Genomic DNA, 17,197 nt, shown 5'->3' on the forward strand with positions numbered 1-17,197 from the left:
AACAATTTACTGATATAATTTTGAAAATTGCTCTTTACCTCAGGGGTATGGATAGATATGGCCCTTTTTTTCTTATCATATTACGCAACATTTGCAACATTTTTGGCAATGTTAAGTTTAAGGGTTGCCAAAAGGCTGAAGGAAAACAGGTGGTGTATGACAGACAGTTTTTCCGTTGAACAAGAGTGATAATCCCCCCCCCCTTTTCTCGCCAATTGTACTTGGCCAATTACCCCACTCTTCCGAGCCATCCCGGTTGTTGCTCCACCCCCTCTGCCGACCCAGTGAGGGCTGCAGACTACCACACGCCTCCTCCGAGACACTTGGAGTTGCCAGCTGCTTCTATTCTCCTGATAGTGAGGAATTTCACCAGGGGGACATAGCACGTGGGAGGACCACGCTATTCCCCCCAGTTCCACCTCCCCCCCGAACAGGCGCCCTGACCGACCAGGGGAGGCGCTGGTGCAGCGACCAGGACACACACCCACATCCGCCTTCCCACCCGTAGATACGGCCAATTGTGTCTGTAGGGACGCCGGAGGTAACGCGGGGATTCGAACCGGAGATCCCCTTGTTGGTATGCAACGGAATAGACCGCTACGCTACCCGGACACCCTCAAGAGTGATACATATATGACAACACACGTGTGGATTACCAGGCATGACATCCAGAGTGGGCCTTCCCTTAACCACAAAGACTCTGGTGCCATTCCAGCAACAAACAATCTGTCCATTAACAGCCATGTGTACTACCGAAGTGCTCTTAGACTAGGTGATGGAGTTGTACCTGCTAGAGAAGAGAATCATCTAAAGGCCTGAATAAAATGCAGCATAACAAATGAAGAAATAAAAATGGCAATAAAGGTCTGTTATCTCACCTTTGGTTAAGTCATGAATCCCAAGTCTGACCTGGGAAAAGTTGCCAGAGCCAATCTCGCCCCTCAGCTCATACAGCGCCACCCTTCGTCCAAACGTCAGATCATTCATCACCCGCTCTGAATGAGTCAGGTCGTACAGGGCCTTCTCAAGCACCGTACGCTTCTTCTCCTCCTCCTGATCCTCAGCCCGGATCTCCTTGTCCTCCTGTTTCCTCTCCTGCGTTTGCTCATTCTTTTCCATCTTTTGGGGGAGCTGGAGGTGAAGCTCTCGGTAGGTTATTGGAGCTACCCTCTTCTGAGCCCCCTTCCCTGTGTAGACAAAGAAAGAGAGAGAGGAAGAGGAGAAGAGCGAGCAGAGTCAAAGACAGACATGTTTCCTGATAATGCAACGGTGATGTCTGCGGGGATCTTTGAAACAGGATGCGGACCAGAATGAAAGTTTCAATAAACATTCTCGTACTCACATAACATCTTTCCTCTTGTGCTCTTCTTCTTCTTCTTTTCGCCGTCTGCATAGTTTCTGTTGCTCAAATACATGATTGTCCCGTACACTAGAAATCAGCAAGTCATTCTTTACAAAGTGAAATACAGAGGAGTGTCCAGGGGTCTTGACCCTAGTCAGTTAGCGAGGAGACCAGTCCAAAATCCCAAAAATTAACGATGGATTTTGTGTGAATTGAGATACAACACGCACGAGGCATTCGGACGATAACCAGCCGGTGACCCCCCGCCGAGCGCTGTTGTGGTTGCACACAGCTTCTCCTGCAGGACGCCTAGCTACGATGCCTCATCCTCTTCCCTTAACTCTCTCCCAATCCCACTCTATTCTCTCAGTGTGTCTCCCGTCATATAATCCAGCCCTGTGCTGCTGCCTCAGGCTCCATAATCCCTGTGCACGGACTCCTCCCACGTAGACGGACAATAGCCTGGCTTTAAAAAGGCCTGCTTAAACCCTGTGCCTACTGTCTGTCCCCTGTAGGCTAAACAACCACTGATGGGATTAGCTCTCCATAACAACCTGCCACATATGACACTCATTATATAGTCAGCTGTCAGCTCATTATTGATTTCATCATTTCTTGCTGACACACATGCAAAAAAATATACTGACAATAACGATATTATTCATCTATGCAGCACCTTTCACACATGAAATACAGTTAAAAGTACTTTATATTAAAAAAGGTCAATTAATTCATTAATAATTGGTTAAAGAAGATTAATAAAGTATATCAAAATAACACCTTTCACACATGAAATATAGCTAAAAGTACTTTATATTAAAAAAGAAGACAAAGAATAGTAATTAATTAATAATTGGTTAAAGAAGATTAATAAAGTATATCAAAATAAAATAAAACAAGTAAAACAAATTAAAACAACCGCAAGCAGAGAAGAAAATCCTAAAGGTCAGTTAATAATAATAATAATAATAATAATAAATCAATCTTATATAGTGCTTTTATAACACTCAGTTCAGAAGAGCTTTAGAGTCTGCAACAGAGAAGAAAAAGCCAAAAACAATGTGAGAGCTTGTGAGACGATGACGCTAAAGGACCCCAGGAAAGCGATGGAGAGGTTATCTACAGGTTCAGCAGTAGCTTTATCTGGCTACAAACACTCAAACAAGCGTATCAGATCACCGAACACATGCAGCGGTTCCTCCTCGTCCCGTCATACTTGAGAGATGCGGCGGTGCTGTGTTGCCGAGGGCCTCGCTGACATACATTAACACAAACTGTTCAAACTCGCCATCGCTGCAAAAACGCCATGTCAAAATTATAAGGGAAACCTCCAAAACAGGCGAAAATAATTTGCCAGTGCAGAAAGACGTCTCAGCTTGGTAAGGTTTCTAAAAACAGGACAAATATTCTTACATCATGAGAAGAAATAATCTTACATAGCGGGTTATTTATGAGTTCATTACTCTCGAAACAAATGGCAAAGACATCTGTGTGATTTTAAAACCGTTTCTTTTTTTTTAACAAATCTCAACCGCAACCGTCACCTGAACCGGGGTCTAAGGATAGGAAGGGGGTGGCATACGCTGGCACTCATTTTATTTCTACCTGTTGGAGAATACAGTGTGATTGTGAGCAAAGCCTTCTGGGATTGAATTGTGATCAAGTGCTGTGCAAATAAAAACTGACTTGAATCAACATACAGACGGGAGATAAAGGCAAAGGGTTGACGTCTGGCCAGCCAAGAGCAGGTCTAGAGGAGACCCACTGACCCAGACACTGACCGAGGTACCAGACAGTGTACCTGTCAAGGCAGCTCAGTTACTCTGACACACCCATCAACTGGCCAGACTGGATTTATGGCTTGGCTTGGGGGGCATTCGCCATGGATAAACCGTGGATTCATACCGTAGGTGACTGACTCACTGTAATCGGATTACAGAAACGCCACCTTGGTGACTGTCCCGTCGCATGCGTCATCATAACTGCGGTTATGATGGAGGAGACTTACTTGAGTGGGACGAGAAGGTGCACACAGATGGAAATGTTTCTCGCTGCAGCGAATATCAAGAGCATGTTCAGAGCACAACACTCAACCGGCCTCTGAGAGTCCAGATCCCTGAACCGAACCAAAAGAAAAGTGAAGGCCTCGCACTTGAAATCAAAATAGAGGTGTGAACACTCGGTTTCTATCTTCAGATGATTGACTGAGCTCTTGATATTTATTTATTTATTTATTTATTTGGTATTGAGATACTTTATTGATCCCCGTAGGGAAATTAAGCTCTGCATTTAACCCATCCTAGCTGTGTAGCTAGGAGCAGTGGGCAGCCGCCGTGTAGCACCCAGGGACCAACTCCAGTTCTTCTTTCCATTGCCTTGGTCAGGGGTACAGACCCTATTAACCCTAACATGCATGTCTTTTTTTGATGGTGGGGGAAACCAGAGCACCCGGAGAAAACCCACCGCAGACACAGGAAGAACATGTAAACTCCACACTGAGGACGATCTGGGATGACCCCCAAGGTTGGACAACCCCGGGGTTCAAATCCAGGACCTTCTTACTTTGAGGTGCCAGTGCTAACCACTGCGCCACCATGCTACCATATAATAGCTCTAACCATAGACAACAGCTAACTTTAAGTGTTAATTCTGAGTCTGTGAAGGCGACATTGGCTATATTTTCAGGTAATACAGGGAATTTCCAGTTATTGTCCTTATAATCCTATCTATTGCACTGGTGGATGAAAAAAAAGGGGGGGGGTTCTAATATTGTTTTTGGCTCTGAAAACCCTGTTACAGTTAATTCATTGTGAATCAGAGTGAATCGTCTTGAGTCAGAGTTGATTGAGAAACGCAGCGTCGTGGCTGTTTCGGTTGGAGGACACCCAGCCTCTGTCAGGCTAATGAGATTATCTCACCATTGACGCTAACCTGGTGCCAGGACTATGACAGAAATTCAATGAGATTTTCTGCCATGTAGTGAAAGGAGAAGACAATTGAAACTCGTGTAAGGTGTCACCTTACTCAAGGTGTCTGGGTGCTCCGGCAGTCGAAACGATGATCCGTAGATCCGGGGTGAAAATGAGAGGATCGCATCAGCACATCAAAAGGAAACCAGCTTCTTATGAAGATATGGCGGGCCAAGAGCTGGTTTTATCTCACAGACAAAACCTTCTTCTTTTTACCACAAATCACTCACGAACTTTGTGATGGAATATGCAACGGGCCATTTCTAGCAAAGTGAACCAGAACATCAAGCTTGAGAATGAAATAACCTAACGAAAATCCCTTTTGACCTTTTTTATTTGTGGTTTTTCAGCTGACAAAGGAAAGTGCAAAGTTGTCGGGTTCATCGGAGGTATTTCACCTAAGGGAGGATATTAAGAAAGAAAGTAATTATACTTGACAGTCATTATCGAGTACTAGTTGTTAGTCTGAAGGGAGGAGGCCTTCCAGGGTTGACGGGCGCTGGCCATTTGGTGCGACGTTGAATAAACACAAAGGTGCTGGTGTCCTCCAAAGGGAAGGCTCGGGCCCCACGTTGATCCTGTTTATGTGTTCAGACCGGGGTTTGTTTAAAGTCGAAGGTGCTAAACACCTACCCCCCCGAGATAAAAGATGATTAATGCCTTTGAATGGGCAAAGCTTTAAGGTCTCGGGGCTACTTAAGCCCTTCATTAGGGTGAGCGTGGCCCTGGTCGACACACTCGAGCCGCCGGGTCCCCCCACGGCAGCAAAAAGACGGAGGTGAAAACTCAAGAGTTTGGAGCTGGCCTTTGAAGTGCCCCCCTCCCCTCCCCGCCTGTAAGAAACCCCATCCCCGCAAGGCATTCAGCATGGAAATTTGATTAGTTCTCACTTTTTAGACTCCTCGCCACTTGGAGACCTTGTTCTGGGGTGACATTTGGGGCTGAAGCTTGATCCCGTATAAATATCAGAGGCCTCGGTGAGCAGAGGGACACTCGAGAACTGGTGGCCGAGCACTAAAAAAGGACCTCAGCTATGGATGTACCCCGGCCAAGTCTGTTCCTCCTTCTGGGTGCCCTCCATCTAGCCTGTAAGTACTGCTTGCTCTGCTCTATTTCGCCAGTGTTGTGACATGTAGGCTGACGGCTGGTACATGACCGGACGAACTTCCATCAGTTTCTGTTTACCTCATGGTGCTCCTCATGGGACTCCTCAGAATGGGTCTCAGGAGAGGGTCTGATGCTGGGGACCGTGTGCCCACGTCATCTTAGTTTCAGCTGTATTGCAGGATTGTGGTCAATCCACCTAGATTCGTTGAAAGTGTTGTTTATCTTTTGATTTTTCTTGTAAATATTCATGCATCCTGTCACATTACTCTGAACAAAATAGCCGTGAATGAACGCCATGGATTCAACTCAGTCGCGCTGAGTGCATTTTCCATCAATTATTTTCGCTGAATATATTTATTTACACATCTTATCTTGAATGAACTGGCGTAGGTTGCTCTCTCGTTAATCCGTGAATGACACTAAACTGAATTGAATTTTCAGCAAACTCCCCCCTTTTCTGCTGCCGTGTAACACGCTAAGGCACATTTAAGCGTCTTTGTGAGAATAATGTTAATTAACCTCAATATCTTGAAGTAATATTTTCATCTTTGAAAGACAAACTTAACGCTTGTCTTTTAAAGCATGCTCTTTCCGTATTAAACCTATGGAGAGAAGAAAAGAGAGACTAATGCTGTACCACTTAAACCAGGCCATAATCCATCTGGGGCATTTGCATTGCACTGGGCATTAATGGGTGCTTGTGATTCTTTCTAGTGGCTGGAGTGTTGAGCAAACATGTGGAGCAGAGAAACCTGTTTGCACAGCGGGCATGCTGCAAAAGACAGAGCCACTTTGTGTACATTGGCCAAGGTAAAGGACCCTGTTTTGTTATGAACCACAGGGCTGCTCTGAGGAGCTTTACTCAGCCACATCAGAAGATGACTATCGGTGGAGACTATTCTGCAGTCTCACAATTTAAATTGCAGTCCATGTCTCACCTAATCCTGTAAGAAACACCAGGTATACGGTTTTCTGACCGGGGTTCATGCTTGACAGACTGTGGGCGGGCTATAAAAGAATGAAAATAATTATTGCTAAGTGTTGGTATTCTATACTTCTAATATTCACCGTCTCCATCAGTGTTTAATGTCAGATATGTTTGCCATGCCATGCCATCCACAGACATCTCTGGGAGTCCTGTCAGTGTGGATGTGGGGATGTGTCGGTCACACTGTGGCGCTGCAGCCAGAGCAGCCAAAGAAACGGGACAGCAAGAATACACGAAACACTCTTCCATGCTGGAATTTCTCAGGAGCAAAAAGGTAAGTGACCGGTAGCCCGCACGTCCCATAATCACCACAAGAGAGCGCTGTAACGTAATGGGGTGAATTAAAAGCCACACCTGTACTGTGGGTCTATGAATCAGGTGCGCTCAGACACACGGGGAATGTGGTTTGGCCCAACACAGAAAAAAACACAGGATGAAAAAAATAGATCTGGGTAATAAAAATGCACACTGTGACCCAGTGTAATGTTCATTAGCGTTATTAATAAGAGCTTGCCATGTTACAGAGAGTAAAGCACCGAGGCCGTCCGTTGCACAAAACCATACTAGGCTCCCATTGCACCCAGTCGGTACAATATTGTAGTTCTTACAGGAAAACCTCATTATTATTTTTTTGTGTGTGTTGTTTGATAAAATCCTGGAGCATAACCACAAGTCTTAGTCTTATCTCAGCCTGGCGTCCTATCCTCATTATGTGGACACGGTTTCATCTGATAATGGCCTCCATGTTATGCGTTCAAAGGCGAGAGCGCATGGACCCCCGGAGTCAGACCGCGGGGCCGCACCGGGCCGCGCGCCGTCCTGCGGAGCAGCTCAAGTGTGTGAACCGACCGGGATGCGTGTGGAGCGGCTGCTCCTGTTCGAGGGGCCGCGGGACGTGGAAGTCATCCAGGAGTGCCACTGCGAGACCCAGCTGAGCCAGTGTGTGCGGGTGCCCTCTCTCAGGACCTACTTCTTTGAGACGCCCTATGAGACCGTCATAGATGTGGGAGGCTGCTCCGTGTCCAAGGGCGCCCCAGGTGTGTGTGTGTGTGTGTGTGTGTGTGTGTGTGTGTGTGTGTGTGTGTGTGTGTGCAGTGGATTGAACTGAATTGACGTGAGCATCAGAACAAGAGACTGGAACACTTGAACAATCCTAAATAGTCTTAAATAAACGAGACACCACAGAAATAAGGACATATATGTTGAAACCATGTTTTTGCATGTTTTAGCCAACTGCAAACAGCATGAATGCAACATTACTCCCGGCCAAAGCCTGCCATAGTATTATTATATGTTTTGAATGCCTTTTTCCTACCCGACGGGCCGTCATTGGCTTCCATTCATTTCAGTATGGTAATGAAAATCAACTTGCAGACACTTGAAACTTGCTTGAGATGGGTGATCCATTACAGTGAAAGCACGCCACGATGGAGAACCAGTCAAATCACGCCGTGCTTTCTAATGCCTTAATGCAAAGTATGCACCATTGTAGTTAATAATGGGCTAAAACGTGCAAAAATACTGGTATGGTCCTTTAACAAATTCTCGATGAAAAATCCCCATGCAAAGTGAATTTGCCAACTGCTTTGGTCTCACCACATCCACCTTTCCCTGACTTGTTGGCCTAACTTTAAACTAATGGGCTGAAAAAAGTCACAATATGAATTTTCCTTTGCAAGATACCTTATATGATGACACAGAGCAAGTAAGTCACCACCCAGTAGGCCAAACCTACACCCGATCAGGAGGATAAGACGTTTGCGAGACACCAAAGTGACACGTTGCTGCTGTTTGTGTGAATACCCCTCGATCAACAATGGCCGTAACCTCTCGATTCACTGATCATTCTCAGAGGGATTCTCCTGTGCCCCTACCAAGTTCGAGTCGGCCCTGGTGGAGACGCCTAACAAAGTGGACCTCATCCAGACGGTGGCAGCCTGTGAGTTGAAGGAAAGTTGCTACCGGGTTCCTTACGTGGAGCACTACTATGAAATAGTCAACCACGCCGATGGCATAAGAGAAGAGAGACTTAAGGTGAGGCTAGTCACAAAAAAGCCGAGGTCTCATAAACATTTGTCAAGTGCTGAACTCAAACCATTCATGACCTTTGTGTGAGTATCCCTTAAAAAAGATTTCCCCTGTTTTTGCTTAGTTAAAGGGACAGTTCACCCCAAATAAAAAAACCCCCAGTGTTTTTCCTCTTACCTGTAGTGCTATTTATCCATTCTACATCACTTTGGTGTGAGCTGTCGAGTTTTGGAGATATCGGCCTCAGAGACATCTGCCTCCTCTCGAATACAATGGATCTGGATGGCACTCAGCTTGTGTTGCTCAATGTGCCAAAAAAAAAAATTTTGGGAAAACCTCAAAATCAGTGTGTCTTTCTAGAAATCATGACCCGGTTTGTCAAGATAATCCACAGACCTTGCTGTGAGCAGTTTCATGTAGGAACTATTTTCTTAGACCGAACTACCCCTACTTAATATGGCCAATATCTCCAAAACTCAGCAACTCACGCTAAAACGATCTAGAGGGATAAATAGCACTACAGGTAAGAGGAAAAACATGTAGTTTTGATTTTGGGGTGAACTGCCCCTTTAAGATTCAAGTAGGGCCTGCAGACTAATTCAGGCGAGGTGTCGGGGTCTCTCACAGTACTTTCTATTCAATTGAAGGGGAAGTTGGTGAGAGCAGCTGGGTGTCAGACTCAGTAATTCGGTATCTTTCTTCATCAGACACATCTGGAGGTCAGGAAGACACTACTTAACGTATCCTAACGCGCTGGCCAGTGACTGGCATTGCATAATCTTAAGTGAAGGCCTTTGTGCATCTTACACCAATACACGTAATCAATACACACACCATACATACACGGCATTAAAACCCAAAATAAAGTTAAAATGGCCCCCTTTTCCCCCCAAGAAAATAGTATGAGCTTCTTCATCTGAAATGTGTTGCAGGTTCTTGTTTTTCCATGGAGCAAATGGTGTGAGAATGGTGCTCACACCATTCAACAAACCCCATATTTATATATATATATATATATATATATATATATATATATATATATATATATATATATATATATATAAAATCCAGTGAGTCAAGTAAATTCTTTTACTTGACTCACTGGATTATTTTGCTCCTTATTTGTTGAGCACTTTCCCTATCATTGAGTGTTTCTTTTAACAAAGTTAAATATATATATATATATATATATATATATATATATATATATATATATATATATATATATATATATATAAGATCTCTATAACACAAAATTTCTTCTTCTTCTTCTTCTTCCATGCATTCATAATTTCAATGCCACAGTGGTAAACTCTTAATGTTTGATTTTATGCTGCAGGAGATTTCATTAGGGTAGACTACGACAGTCAAAGGTGAATTCTAGGCCCCGTTTTTTTCTTCCTTTTTCCTTTTTTATGTTAACCGTCTGCCATCACCACTCGCACCAAAGGTGCGAAGAGCGAGCAAACACAAATGGTCTGCGCAGGTGTCAAATCAAAGCAGTTAGCATGCTAAACAGCAGATGCCCCACTCAAGTGGGTCAATATTTGTTTCCAGCTGTGAGCTGATTGCCCTCTCCCTGTGGTGCTAATTTTCCACAGGAAATAGATGTGGGCAGATGTTTGGGAGAGTGTACCACAGGAAACCAATGCCTTCTCAGGTAAGCATGAACACAGCCGCCGCCTCCCCCCACCCCCACCTCATCTCCCTCTTAACCCCCCCCCATAACAATTTCCTGCAAACTCTGACACCTTCTGCCCCCCAGCATGTCAGCCTGGGGGCATCAGCATGGCTTGTTAAATCACTACACCAAATGTCCCCTTTTGCCATTGTTCCGCTACTTTTGAATGTCTGCATTATTTTACCTAAAATATTTTCTTGCAAAAGTATAAAAAGCAATCAAACTTTGTTTCTTTTTTTCCCTGCTTGGCTCATGCATGTGTTGCTGGGAATCATTTTTACCTGGTCTTTATTGCAAGTAGAATTGCAAATGTACTCTATGTTTGCAGAAGTAAATGAAATCAGCAGTTGGTCGACTGCAATCAAAATGAATTTGAAAATCAAGTCAAATGAATGCATTTGACATAGTTCTTGGTAACGCTGGCGAAGCTCATATCAGAAACAGAATCTGTTTCATTTTGGGGTTTTGATGTACCAGAAATTCATCTTGGGGGGCTGCTCACTGCATGGGGCACTCAGGCATAATGTTGCATTTTAAAAATTACACAAATACAAGTTAGGTGTTCTCTACATGTTGGGAAAAAAAATGGAAATAGCGCAACAATTAAATGTCAGTCGGTCAGGTCTATGTACATGAGAGGTATGACAGGCTTACAGTCACCAAAGAAATAGTATTACATGCAAATTCCATAAACGTTTTATATGTAGAGGGTAGCATGGGAAATATAAAGGCAGCATGGTAAAAGCAGAAATAAATACAATGTATATGAATAAATATTGCCCTGTGGTGGCCTGGCGGCCTGTCCAGGGTGTCTCCACGCCTGCCGCCCAGTGACTGCTGGAATAGGCCCCAGTATCCCCGCGCTGCAACCCTGAGAGCAGGATAAGTGGTTCAGACAATGGATGGATGAATAAATATGGCAAAACATGATAGTTCGCCTCTACTATTCCACAATGAGTGTGACGTGATTATATTAGCAACGGATATGAAATATCAATATTTTATGCACACATTCACCATAGTCTACGGTGACGCTCAAAGAGTACAAAGAGACCGGCAGAGAATAATACACCATGGGGTACACATAGACCCTGTTGCATAGTAAATATCTCACTGTGAAAGATGTGTGAACTTTGGAGCAGCACAATGGCTGTTTTGCTTCAGCAGTTTTTAATCATTCATTCATTTATCTTTTCTGTCTTCAGGAGCCCTTCAGATCCAGAGATATGCCACTTGTGGGCTCACAGACCGACCCACTCCTGTGTCCCTCAGGGCTACGAGAGCCACACATTCCTCAACCAGCATGGGCACATTCGCACCATTCTCTCCATCACTTCCTGTCTGTGTCAGAGCTGAACACTGCGCCCTCCACTGGACAGCACCGAGACTGCCATTCAGTGTAACTCGTGGTTCAAAATTGTCAGGAACTGATGTATATTGGTAATGTTATTCCCATTGCTCTGTGTAATCAATTAATACACTACGCTGTTATTGTATAATATGTAAAATATGTAATATATATATATAATTTTGTAAATAAAATTTATCTTGTAACTCTTCGGTCAGGAGTGTATACTCAATGAATGAGTATTTTAACTCAGATGTGTCAGAACTACAGATAAAAGAAAAATTAAGCTCATATGAGAAAGTTATCCACACAAGACATCTCTTAGCCAAGTTTGGGAATTCAAGCGACCGTACCCAGAAAAGAGAGGCTCCAGAGTGCAAAGCTCATAACTTCTGTAATCTGCATTCAATTTAGAAAGCGACTCTAAGAACGAGAGCAGCCTAATAACACAAATAAAAAAAAAACTCTTGCCGGCAGTGACGTCATGGATAAGCCAGAAAATGAATTTTGAGTTGTGCTCATGCAGAGGGGGGGGGCACGACGCACGTGGAGGGGCCACCGGTTAAACAGCTCCTTATTTCGATATCGGCGTGTGAAAAAAGCAATATGTGATCTCCTATGAGCCGGGAGAAGGGGTTTTATGACTTGCTTCCAAGGTGTTACTTGGAAAAAACACGTTTGAAGTCTCAGATAGCGACCGTACTGAGCAACCCGGTTTGAAAGATCCACCATCAAAGCAGCCAAATAGCCACGGCCGGGTCTCAGTTTGCTACCGAGGAACTGGCTCTGATAAATAAATGGTGGCCAACGATTTCGTGAGAGAGAGAGACTTTAAACGTTGTGTTGGACAGGTGTGAGTAAAGAGGGGAACAGCAGAAATGCATGCCCCTATGTGTGTGGCAGCTGTGTCATCATAGCCTGTATAGAGCCCAGTGGAAAGTCTCTCGCTCGTTTTTTTTCTTTCTCTTTGAATAAAACCATAAAATTAAGGCTTATCCATCAGCAACTGCGCGCAGTTATGCAAATGGGCAGAAGTGTAGCCAAAGACACCTTTTTGTTTGGCGAAGTAATGGGCGCTCCAGCGAAACACCGTCTCCGTTATTCTAAATTAATGGATTCATTTAGAGGCGGTCGACCCCCCACGGCGAACCCACTTCCTCTCCGGGCTCTCCTGCCCGCGGTCTGCGCCTTCCCCATCCACGCAAAACTCCGCAAAAAGAACAAAACAAAAAAACAACCCCCAAACAAACAAATATAATAGTTGTAACGGCGCCACCCATACACCCCGGCGTGTCCAGTTCTGTCCCGGGAGAAGGTTTAAGGTGGTTTATTTCGGCGTCTCTCGTCCCGGCGTGGAGGGGACGCGCTTGAATAAACCCCGCGGTAGGGGTCACACCTTGTTAACAACGCCATTAGCCTCCCTTTACATTCGCTGATTGGTGATTTACATTTGCGACCAAATAGCATCTTTATTGCTGTTTGCCGAGGCTTTAGGGACACTGTAAACGAGCGAGCGGCCATTTCATATAAAAAGTGGCGCTGCCGCGGGTTCTGTCGCAAGTCACTCGCTCTCTCTCTCTCTCCCTCTCTCTCCCTCTCTCTCTCCATCTCTCTCTCTCGTCGCCGGCTGTCTCGGGGTCGCCCACTTCTCCGACATGCTGCCGCTGCCGCTGCTCGCGACGAGTCTCGCCACGCTCGTGTGCGCCGTCTCCGCGAGGCCGTCTCTCAACTACCTGGAGAATCCCTTCGGCGTCGAGAGCGAGTCGGAAGAAGTGCGCTCCGAGGCCATCAAGAGACTTCTGGAGGTGTTCGGGATGGAGGACCCTCCTCTCCCGCGGGGCCACAAGCAGCCTCCACAGTACATGCTTGACCTGTACAACACGGTGGCCGATGTGGACGGCGTCACCAAGGACCCCTACCTGTTGGAAGGCAACACCGTCCGCAGCTTCTTTGACAAATGTAAGACCTCATCAACTGATGGTGCTGTGAAAATACACTCGTGTGTGTGTGTGTGTGTGTGTGTGTGTGTGTGTGTGTGTGTGTGTGTGTGTGTGTTTTATGACGTTTTAAATCAAATGTCCCCCTTTTTTTCCAGTGCGCAGTGAGCAGGTTGAGTTCCGGTTCAACTTGTCCACGGTGGGCAGATCTGAGAAGGTCCTCACCGCAGAGCTCCATTTGTTCAAGCTGCGTTCACAGACGTCAGCGGCGCTCAACAGGCATCATTTCTGCCAGGTAACTTCAGCGCAGATTAAAGTGGATGCAAATATTTTGGCCAAGGGCCTTCTTCCTTGCAAATGCAGACAGGAAGTGTGCGCTGCATTGACCGAGTGACTTCTCTTCTCTCTCAGGTCAGTGTGTATCAGCTGCTTGACAGCAGCAAAATGAACGTCACGCAGGGGAAGAAGCTGCTGTCTTCTCGTCTGATTCCCATCCACTCCAGTGGCTGGGAGGTGTTTACCATCACGCAAGCAGTGAGTATACAACTTACCACACACTATTATTACCTTAACGGCTGCCTTTTGTGTAGGAACTCTGTGGGGGGGAAAAAACTGACCAACTTAAACTTCTTTGCAAAGGTGCGCTCCTGGATGTTGGATGAGGGCAGCAACTTGGGGCTCCAGGTGGTAGTTAGATCCCTGGCAGGGACCCAGATGGATATGAAACTGGTTCGCTTTGCCTCGGGACGCAACCATCACCAGAGCAAGCAGCCCATGTTGGTCCTGTTCACTGACGATGGTCGTCACTCTGCGACTCTTGAGAGCAAAGGTGAGACACACTTAATGTTAGCGGGGAGATTTAATGCAATATTGAAGATTTATCCATTGATTTGATCTGTTCACTGGTTGAGATAGATCTTCACAATGCTTTTGGCTTTAACCGAGCATTGATCTTGTCAACTGCTGCAGACAGCAGATAACTACCATTTAAATTATGTTAATTTATTCATAAAGCATGTTATACGAATGGGTTAGAACCAATGTTGACCATTATAGTGCACAATTGTAAATTAATACAAAGAACAGGTTCATTGCCTGTAATTCATACTGTTGGTCCTATTAAATACCCATGGGTACACTTGTACTGAATAGACATCTCTCCTTTCCATTCACCAGAACTCAGTGATGCCCCAGCCTCTCCCGGTCTGCCCCATCTTCCCAGTGCAGGCCTTGCCTCCCGCAGCGCCCGGTCCCTGGACTATAGCGAGGACTACAGTGCGTCACTGCCCTGCCAGCGGCTGCCCCTCTACGTGGACTTTGAGGAGATCGGCTGGTCGGGCTGGATTGTGTCCCCGCGGGGTTACAACGCCTACCACTGCAAGGGCTCCTGCCCCTTCCCCCTGGGCCAGAACATGAGGCCGACCAACCACGCCACCGTCCAGTCCATCATCAACGCCCTGAAGCTGACCAAGGGCATCGAGACGCCGTGCTGCGTGCCGGACAAGCTCTTCTCCATCAACCTGCTCTACTTTGATGATGAAGAGAACGTGGTGCTCAAACAGTATAACGACATGGTGGCTGGGAGCTGTGGTTGCCATTGAGGGGGATTGGGGGTGTTAGACTGCTAACTAGAGACAATGGTTAAATAACACACTTTTGCTTTGAAAAGTCCACCATAAATACCATTCATGTGGTTTTGTGTATTTGTTTGTAGGAATGCCCACATAAGACAGACAGGTATCTCCTGGAGGTCACTGGCAATGATGGCGCAGTGTGCTATGTCCATCAAGGGGCTTTGTCTCTGTAATATATGTAAATAAGTATAAATTATAATATATGGCAGCAAAGAAAGTGATATCCCGTAAGAGATGTAAATGTGTATATTTAATGTCTTCTGTTGTGAACCACTGTAAAGGCATAATAAATGTTGGGGAAAAGTTTTTAAATTGACAAATAACAGTGACTGTTTCCATCGAAGACATCACAGGAGTGTTGAGAGTTAACCCAGTTAAGCTAGCAGTTAGCTGTTAGCCCGATTAAGCTAATAGTTAATAGTTATCCCTGTTAAACTAATAGTTAACAGTTAACCCTGTTAAGCTAACAGTTAACTGTTAACCCTGTTAAGCTAACACTTAACTGTTAGCCCGATTAAGCTAATAGTTAATAGTTACCCTGTTAAGCTAATAGTTAACAGTTAACGCTGTTAAGCTAATAGTTAACAGTTAGCCCTGTTAAGCTAACACTTAACTGTTAGCCCTGTTAAGCTAACAGCTAACTCACAAGAGTTAACAGTTAAGTTTAAACTAGAGTTAACATGAGAGTTATGATTAAAAGTCAAGTTAAAGATATTTGAATTTCTAAGTTTTTGAATTCTCTGGTGTGACTATGCACCTGAGTTAGGCAGAGGTGGCTCCTTTTCACAGGCCATTTATACTGACGAGCACAGATACAATTAATGCTAATCTAAAAAGCAACTGTTAAACAAAGAGACAATGGTTGTCCATGTCATTTGGCTGGATGGCCTGATTTTAGTCAGCTTGTTCACCGTTTAACAGTGCCATCCAGACTCACAATAGCCAGAGGTGGCTCCTTTTCACAGGCCATTTATACTGACAACCACAGACACAATTAATGCTAATCTAAAAAGCAACTGTTAAACAAAGAGAGACAAGTCAGCTTGTTCACCGTTTAACAGTGCCACCCAGACTCACAATAACTTCCTCGGGGTGGTGAAAGAAGACCCCTGAGAGGCTAATGGAGAAGATTTCCAGATGTGGTCTCCATGTAAATAGCCTGGAATCAACTTTCCACCGGTTACAGAGCAGAGCATCAATGTGGGAGAGACTCGATATGGAGTCCCAACTGCTGCCCCAGGCGCTCTTCTCATCACTATGTTTGCATTGGAAGTCCTTTAACACCAGAAATCTGCTGTAGCTACAACACTGGGCGGAGAGGGTGTTAACAGTTTACATTATTACTAAAAAAAAAAGAAAATCTGTTTGTTTGTTTGTTTGTCAGGGGGCTGCCACAACACTTGGGTTGGGTATTTCTGGCACAGAGAGAAGAAATCAGAATAAAATGGTTTGACCTCAAATGAATGGATACTGGTGATCATGAACAAATCGGGTCGCAAACGTTGCTTTAAACATGAGCCGTTTGCACGGCTCAAACATTACCACCAGAGAGCACTCGTCATGATGTTACTCACATCGATGCCTCCTCAGTGCGCTTGACAAAAAGGATGATGCTGATGAGGCTGGCCCCTGCATAATAACAACTGGTCTGGCCCCCGTTATGCTGGAGGTCTTACCGTCCAGAGGTTGCACATCTGAAAATAAAAGGGGGTGCAATGCAGAAGTGCACATTGCAGTGCACAGTGCTCCGCATGTTGATTTGGTAACGCCCATTATTTACCAAGTTACCTTTAGTTACAATACCCTATAGTCATGTCACTTTTTTTTCAGTGTATTTTTTACACATGTATTTGTTGATTTGCATATACAAATCAGCAAATACATGCATTTGATGCATATATTTAAGGGCCTAAATTCATTCATTCACTAAGGAAGTTGCTTGAGACCTCTTGATTGGCTAGTTTGCAGCATACGTCATGCTTTTATGAAACTTAGTCAGGAACCCTGACTGTATTGAACATTTTTTTGGGAGGGGGGATTTTTGCCCCCTTTAATACAGTTAAGTCCATTGTTACATGTAACGTGTCTCACATGAAATTGACAGTATGATGGTAATTTCTGTCCCTGTAAATGGTTGATAATATAAAATATTTTGAACTAGTA

General features: G+C 44.9%; 3 protein-coding genes across 3 annotated transcripts in view; 2 read left to right on the plus strand and 1 right to left on the minus strand.

Annotated features, from left to right (window-relative positions):
- Positions 1–1,415, minus strand: part of LOC130124330 (serine/threonine-protein kinase NIM1-like) — a 4,822-nt gene extending 3,407 nt beyond the window's left edge. The window contains exons 1-2 of the mRNA XM_056293787.1: positions 1,343–1,415; positions 879–1,187 (exon numbers count right to left, since the gene is read on the minus strand). Coding sequence (XP_056149762.1) covers positions 879–1,187; positions 1,343–1,415 — 382 coding nt within the window. The remainder of the gene's footprint in view (positions 1–878; positions 1,188–1,342) is intronic.
- A 1,006-nt stretch (positions 1,416–2,421) lies between these two features.
- On the plus strand, positions 2,422–11,471 carry pnhd (pinhead). Its single transcript, XM_056293788.1, has 7 exons — positions 2,422–2,467; positions 6,133–6,228; positions 6,541–6,680; positions 7,167–7,443; positions 8,259–8,440; positions 10,036–10,094; positions 11,321–11,471. The coding sequence occupies exons 1-7, from the start codon at positions 2,422–2,424 to the stop codon at positions 11,469–11,471; spliced, it is 951 nt and encodes a 316-aa protein (XP_056149763.1).
- Positions 11,472–13,118: 1,647 nt separating this feature from the next.
- admp (anti-dorsalizing morphogenic protein) lies at positions 13,119–15,308 on the plus strand. The gene is made up of 5 exons (XM_056293789.1): positions 13,119–13,422; positions 13,559–13,695; positions 13,812–13,934; positions 14,040–14,229; positions 14,577–15,308. The coding sequence occupies exons 1-5, from the start codon at positions 13,119–13,121 to the stop codon at positions 14,999–15,001; spliced, it is 1,179 nt and encodes a 392-aa protein (XP_056149764.1). The 3' UTR covers positions 15,002–15,308.
- Positions 15,309–17,197: the final 1,889 nt, after the last annotated feature.

This window comes from Lampris incognitus, chromosome 14 (genome assembly GCF_029633865.1).
Source record: "Lampris incognitus isolate fLamInc1 chromosome 14, fLamInc1.hap2, whole genome shotgun sequence".
NCBI lineage: Eukaryota > Metazoa > Chordata > Actinopteri > Lampriformes > Lampridae > Lampris > Lampris incognitus.

What these genes read in the sequence shown, in the direction of transcription:
- pnhd (XM_056293788.1), top strand. Translation starts at nt 2,422, where the DNA reads ATGACGCTAAAGGACCCCAGGAAAGCGATGGAGAGGTTATCTACAG. An exon ending in CGTGTCCAAGGGCGCCCCAG is followed by an intron (nt 7,444 to 8,258) that starts GTGTGTGTGTGT and finishes GATCATTCTCAG; the next exon opens with AGGGATTCTCCTGTGCCCCT. An exon ending in GGAAACCAATGCCTTCTCAG is followed by an intron (nt 10,095 to 11,320) that starts GTAAGCATGAAC and finishes TTCTGTCTTCAG; the next exon opens with GAGCCCTTCAGATCCAGAGA.
- admp (XM_056293789.1), top strand. Translation starts at nt 13,119, where the DNA reads ATGCTGCCGCTGCCGCTGCTCGCGACGAGTCTCGCCACGCTCGTGTGC. An exon ending in TGTTTACCATCACGCAAGCA is followed by an intron (nt 13,935 to 14,039) that starts GTGAGTATACAA and finishes TTCTTTGCAAAG; the next exon opens with GTGCGCTCCTGGATGTTGGA. An exon ending in TGCGACTCTTGAGAGCAAAG is followed by an intron (nt 14,230 to 14,576) that starts GTGAGACACACT and finishes TCCATTCACCAG; the next exon opens with AACTCAGTGATGCCCCAGCC.